General features: G+C 36.2%; 1 protein-coding gene across 1 annotated transcript; it reads left to right on the forward strand.

Moving 5' to 3' along the window:
* LOC131004480 (ubiquitin receptor RAD23c-like) lies at positions 1-6087 on the forward strand. The gene is made up of 12 exons (XM_057931181.1): positions 1-378; positions 1486-1647; positions 2005-2055; positions 3035-3111; positions 3216-3272; positions 3373-3547; positions 3692-3832; positions 3936-4004; positions 4136-4183; positions 4258-4364; positions 4543-4621; positions 5681-6087. Exons 1-12 carry the CDS (start codon positions 313-315, stop codon positions 5795-5797), a joined length of 1149 nt encoding a protein of 382 aa, XP_057787164.1. The 5' UTR covers positions 1-312; the 3' UTR covers positions 5798-6087.
* The last annotated feature ends 738 nt before the right edge of the window (positions 6088-6825 follow it).

Here is a 6825-nt window from a genome sequence, read left to right on the forward strand (position 1 = left end):
AATTGCGTATGCACTTTGCCATTCAAACATAAAAAACCTCTACATCATGAATACGTGTTCATCTGTCATTGGCTGTCATCAGGTGGTCAGTGACCCCGCTGTCACTCAATCATTGCCACCCACCACGTATATAAACCGCGACAGACTTTAAAACTACCGTTTCTACTCCGATTTGTGTCTCTCATATTTATCTCTCCTCCTTTCCCCTCTCTCTATAATTGGACGCATACACGTCTTCGGCGGCTACCGGAGATCGGAGACGCCGTCCCACAGGGAGCCCACGACGTCGCAAAAAGATAAATACGACCTCAGATGAAGATTTTCGTGAAGACTCTGAAGGGCTCGCACTTCCCCGTCGAAGTGAAACCCGAGGACACTGTATGACTACGTCGCCGTTTAATTCGTTCTGCATATACGTGAATTTCTGCGTGTCAGTTTGTGTTTGCCTGTATTTTTGTGAATTGCTTTGTGCTATAGTGGATTGGACTGTAATTAGGGTTTTCGAATTTATTAGATTTTCTTTGCTGGTATTGCCTTTGCGGTCTTTGATTGGGACATATTTTTCGCATAGTTTTATATGCACTTCAATTATTTTCATGACTTCGTATAATTGAGTTCTTCTCCTTGTTCCCTGGAATTGGTCTGTTTAGTGAATCGTTGGTGATAATGTTGAATTTCAACTTCCACACAAATTTATATATTTCTTGAAAATAGTAACAATAGTTTCTAGTCATATTTTCGCCGATAGTAATGCCAGTAGAACTATGGCTTTTTCAGGAGAAGCAAATCTTGTGTCTTTCGACTGTACGGATTTTATTACTAGTAGTAAGTACATAGTCAGGAGACGGAGGAAATCGACTGTTGTTGCTGCTTTTCTCTGCAGCACTTATTGCTCTGTGTTATTCTGTTCCTCCTTTTGTAAGAAAGTCAGTTGATAGCCTCTGTTTATAAGCTGAGCATCTATGCAGTTTTCGTCATTGTAAATAGTTCCCACACTCCCTAGTGTAGTTATATATTTGGAATGCTCAGATAAACAGTGGATACCTTTTTTACCAACTTTATAAGATTGCTACAATTTTGCTTTTGACATTTTTATTAATGCATGGCAGTAGTGCTTTTTTCAAGTAATAATTTTGGTTATTTCTTGTAGCATAAATGGAATTGTGAATGAAATAAGCACTCTGGCATGAAATGTCTCTCCCCTACCCCAGTAAAAGGATCTTTTTGTACCAGATGACTTTTTTTTAATAGTTGTTTCACTTTAGAGTCTACTGTGGTTTCTCATAATATTTGACCGCTTTGTTATGTAAGTGACACAATACGCATGAAAATTTCCACTTCTGCTTATATTGTCCAAGGAACTAATATACTAATATCTTGGAAATGCCACTTTACATTGTTCTATTACGTTTTAACAATAGACATGTTCCTTATCTCTTCTTTTATGGTGGTTTTATTTAATCTTCTTTTTGATCTGGTTATTAGGTGGCAGATGTGAAGAAATGTATTGAAGAAGTCCAGGGCTCTGGTGTCTACCCTGCTGCTCAGCAGATGCTTATTTATCAAGGAAAAGTTCTGAAGGATGAGACAACTCTTGAGGAGAACAAAGTTGCAGAAAATAGTTATGTCGTGATTATGCTGACCAAGGTAATTTGTTGCCTAATATATGGATTAGCCACTTCTCCAAGTCCTCTTTTACTATGTAATTGTGTCAAATGTCAATACTATGCTCTTTGTAGCATACTGTAATTACACGAAATCTGTATCACCAGATATATGGTTGTGAAATCTGTCGCATACTGTCAATACTGTAATTACCTCAGATATATGATTGTGAAAATACACGAAATCTGTATCACCGGAAGCGAATTTGAGCTTTCATTGGATTTGTCTCCATTCTTTATGTATGCCGTGCCCTATGGAGTCTCGCATGGCCTTAGACAAGGCATGCACACAACTAAATACATGACATCTGATTGCGTCTGGATTTTTCAAATTTTGTAGACCAAGGCTTCATCAAGTGGAGGAACTGCATCTGCTCCGCCATCGAATGCTGTAAGCTGACCTGCCTGCTTACTTAACATTTTGAAATAATCTTATAAACATTAGTCAATAAACATTAGTAATAATTTGTTCCAATCTGGACAGAATGATTCTTTCTCCATGCTGCTTTCTTTTAGATGTTTTTGAGATCGAATTCTCACGAATTCATGTGATTTTGTTGGTTTTGTTGTGAATTGCTTGTGTTTTGAGATCAAGAATTGGTTGTGGTTTCGTTTCAAGTCATGTTTGGTAACTTGGTTTTCGAAAGGTGACAATGTTTTGCTCAAGTCTTTGACCTTGGGGAATTGAGTTTGCTATTTAGAGAGTATAGTTTGTTTCTTCTGCCGAGTGTGATCCACGATTCTACCTCCCAGAGGGCTTGATTGAGAGATATCATTTCGTTCACTGAATATTATTTTGTGTGTATACTAGTGCCTCTTGGTTGATTCTTTCAAAGCACTAATTTGCTTATGGATAAATTTCACCTACATGTATTAAAAGTATATATTTTTATATGCACATGCTTTTTTACATGAGTGACAACATCTGTGTTTAATTACCCTTTTCTTTTTGTCCCATTCTGAAAGTTATTCTGTCCCATACAATATCATGGTCCAAGTATATATATATATATATAGGAGGAAGTTATACTAAGAATGCTATCTTTCGTGAGAAATGAGAATGATTGAATAAGCCAGTATATAGTGTTGAATAAGCCGTTTGTAATGATTGAATAACGGAATTCAATTAATTAGATAGAATTATCGCTCCCTCCAGGATTCGAACACAAGTAAAAATGTTATGCAGTCATTACAAGCAGCTTATTCAACACTATATACTGACTTATTCAATCATTCTCATTTCTCACAAAAGATAGCATTCTTAGTATAACTCATCTGTACATATATATATATATATATATATATATAATTCATACCATTTATTTAATGTCATTTCTTTTTATTGGATGGTTTATGTTATCAACTTTTAGCCACAACCTGCGAGTAATACATCTCAACCAACATTGCCTGTAACAGCAGCTCCTTCTCCTGCACCAACTGTGGCCCCGTGAGTTCATCTTACTGTTCTAATTTCAAGCTGCGTGCATAAGGATTCTTCTTCCTCAAGTGTCTTATGCTAGATTTGCTTTTCCTTTTCTCTATAAATTGCAGCGTGCAATCAGCTCCTGAATCTTCTCCTGTCCCAGTTCCTTCTCCTGCCCCTGCTCCGTTAGTTTCATTTGATCTCTTCATAATCTAATTATTACTTTACAAGGCTGTTCTTACTAGCATGATTTTTTAATCAATTTCGTTGGTTTGGCACACACAGTTCAGCTGATGTGTATGGTCTAGCAGCATCAAATCTTGTTGCTGGAAGTAATCTGGAGTCCACCGTTCAAGAAATTATTGACATGGGAGGAGGAAGTTGGGATAGAGATACAGTGGTCCGTGCCCTAAGGGCTGCATTTAATAATCCTGAAAGAGCTGTTGAATACCTCTATTCTGTGAGTCTTCTTCCAGAATCACGAGCCGTTGAACGTGATTTTGTTGTTCCATTCTTTTGATTCCAATTCATCTATATGTCATGAGTAAGACTGCAAGATTTAGAAGGTGTCTTCTTATAACCTTGGAGAAGAACTTCATCTCAGGGTATTCCAGAGCAAGCGGAAATTCCTCCTGTGGCTCAACCTCCTGCAGGTGGGCAGCCTGTAAACCCTTCATCCCAGGCTACACCTCCAGCTGTACCTCCCAGTGGTCCTAATGCTAATCCTTTGGATCTTTTTCCTCAGGTAAGAGTTTTCCTGAGAAACCAGCTAATTAGAAAGCCAAAGAAGTATTAATTTGACAAAAAAAATAAAAAGATGTTAATTATTTGTTATTCCTTGGAGTCAGGGTCTTCCAAATATGGGTTCTAATGCAGCCGGTGCTGGCACATTAGATTTTCTTCGTAATAGTCAGCAGGTAAAAGAGATGCTTTTCTGAACATGGCTTTTTCTGGTTAGGAAGTTGGATTGTTAGATATTTATTTGTGGTCCATTCCCTTGTTTGTATTTCCTTGTTATCTAATAGTGTTACATAATTAACATCTTCAGTTTCAAGCCCTACGAACCATGGTTCAAGCAAATCCTCAAATTTTGCAGGTATTTATAGTTGTCATTTTACGCTTCTGATGTAGGCTGGCTATCTTTTAATAGTGTCATGTTTCTATTTGCAGCCTATGCTCCAAGAACTTGGAAAGCAGAATCCACAACTTGTAAGATTGATCCAAGAACATCAGGCCGACTTCCTTCGCCTAATAAATGAACCTGTTGAAGGCGAGGGGTAAGAAATTGGATTTTGTTACTTCAATGTTCTTATGTTGTGTTTGAATCATGAAATATCTAGGCTTCTTGGAGGAATTTGGGGAAGTAATTTTAAACAATGTCCCATGGATTTTATGGTATGACTATGAAGTGATAAAGTCCTTGGTTCTCAAATACTGCCAACATTAATGTTTCAGAAATATACTTGGGCAACTCGCTGAAGCAATGCCGCAGGCTGTGACTGTTACTCCTGAAGAGCGGGAAGCAATTGAACGCGTAAGATATTCCTTCTTTCCAGTGTTACACTTTGTGTATTCGTTCATGTAATTGTAGTTCAACAGTGTAATTAATATTGTTTAGTTGGTTTCTTAGTCCCGTTGCATACTATTTATCTTATATGTCCTGTTAAGACGTGACTTTCATTTGTTTACAATTATTGGGCCTTGTTAGTCCAATAAGTATCCTGTCTAAGAAAAGATTTTAACCATTGGTTATCATGTCAGTGTTTTTGTATGTGCTTGTAGCCTATATTACAAATTCAAATAGACTTAAGAAACCATCATGTAGGCCACCAATAATCAGACGACTATGCACCACTAAGAATCTTCTCCTGTTAACAGTTGTAATGTGCATCTGACAATAATGAGTTGGCCATGTCAGGGACCTAGGGGAAAAAATGTCCCCATCTTGTGACATGGGATTGGAGTGCATTGAGAATAGAAATGTCTTGTTGGTATATAATCTTCAGAGGGTGTTCGTCTGAAGCTTATTTAGAGAGCTTATAAACTCCATTAGTTTATAAGGTGTAATGTCTCAAGAGCTTATAAGTTGTCAAAGTATTTGAATAACTGAGATTATATGCTAGAGTTGTGAGCTCTAGTTAGAGAGATAAAATTGAAAGGGTATATGATGGAAATTACAAACCATAGTAGAGTTATTTTTGTAAAATGGTTGTTATTTATAAAATTATGAAAAAAATTGGGAGCCTATAAGTTCTTGGGAGTTTATTTTTACATCTTATAAACTGTTTAGGAGCTTATTTTCCCAAGCACTTGTCCAGAGCTTATAAGCTCAGCCAAACACCCTTTTAATGTCCGATATGCTATTCTTGCATTTCTGTTATTGGGGAGTGGACTAGGCTTTGTTTGGTTAATTATACTAGACATAGCATGTTAGGGAGGGCCTGAGTTTTGAAGATGACGACATTTTCTTTAGTTCATAAATTTGGTAGCCTAAGTATTATTTTCCCGTTTCTGTCTCTATGGGACCACCAGTAAAGTCAGGAGCAAATCTAGAGAGATATTAAAGTGTTTGTTTCCGTGTGTTGATGTGCAGCTTGAAGCAATGGGTTTTGATCGAGCCTTGGTACTGGAAGTCTTCTTCGCATGCAACAAAAATGAAGAGCTGGCAGCGAACTACTTGCTCGATCATATGCACGAATTTGATGAATGAAGGCATTGCAATTGAGGATCTTGTGAGTTTACCTTGTTTAAAGAACTTAACGTTGCTGCGTGGATTAACTTTTAAATATCGTTCACAGTGGCTATCCTAGACAGTATCGTTTGGATACACAAGGTAGATAAATTCTTAAAATTGTGGTCGTCAACAAGTACCTTTTTTCATCTTCCTTTTTTTCTTCAACTGCTAGTCTCTGTTAGGCACATTATATTTGGCGTTTGATTTGGTTTTCACCGTTTCCAGCATTGGTGCCCCAGTATGAATGCTTCATTTTATTCTTTTCATATTTTCTTCAATTTTCATGAGCTTCTGTTATACTCCATGACCATCATTGAATTATATTAGAATTAGAATGAGTATCGTCTGTTTGATGAACTATTTAATTTGATTTCCTTAATTCTAGCTGAGGATGTCTTTGGTTGGATTAGTCTCTCTTTTGTTTGATGGGATGAATGGTAAAAGCATTGATGGTTTATAATTTAATGAAAAGCAGAGTTTTGGTAGACAAATTCAAGGGTTTGGAGTCTTGTAGCAAGAACTCGGTACCGTACATTATATTTATCACTATTACAGCAGCCAGATTTTGTATATGATTCTGCACCGTATTGTGTTGCTCAACAAGACATTTCATAAGACTCAGAAAGACCCCTCGCGATTGGCCATTCAAATGTGATCAATTTCACTAGAAATGATCAAGTAGGGATCTAATTAATCTATCTGTATAATAATATATAATTACGATTACGGATTGCTTTAAATAGAAACTTTAGTTTTATATTTTTTCAATTTTCTGTTTTTAGAATAATTTTAGTGAATAATATAATATTAAGTACTTAATGATTCATTATATTATTAATTATTAATTAATTATCTTTGATTACATTTCAAAGTATACTACTAATTCTACCATAAATTAATTCAATTAGTCAACATGTTTTGTTCAAATAACGGTTTTCTAAAAATAGTAACTTTGATTTTCCCATTTTTAACTATTTCTTTGTTGTAATCAAATATGTATGTGT

The sequence above is a fragment of the Salvia miltiorrhiza genome, unplaced genomic scaffold (genome assembly GCF_028751815.1).
Source record: "Salvia miltiorrhiza cultivar Shanhuang (shh) unplaced genomic scaffold, IMPLAD_Smil_shh original_scaffold_404, whole genome shotgun sequence".
Lineage (NCBI taxonomy): Eukaryota > Viridiplantae > Streptophyta > Magnoliopsida > Lamiales > Lamiaceae > Salvia > Salvia miltiorrhiza.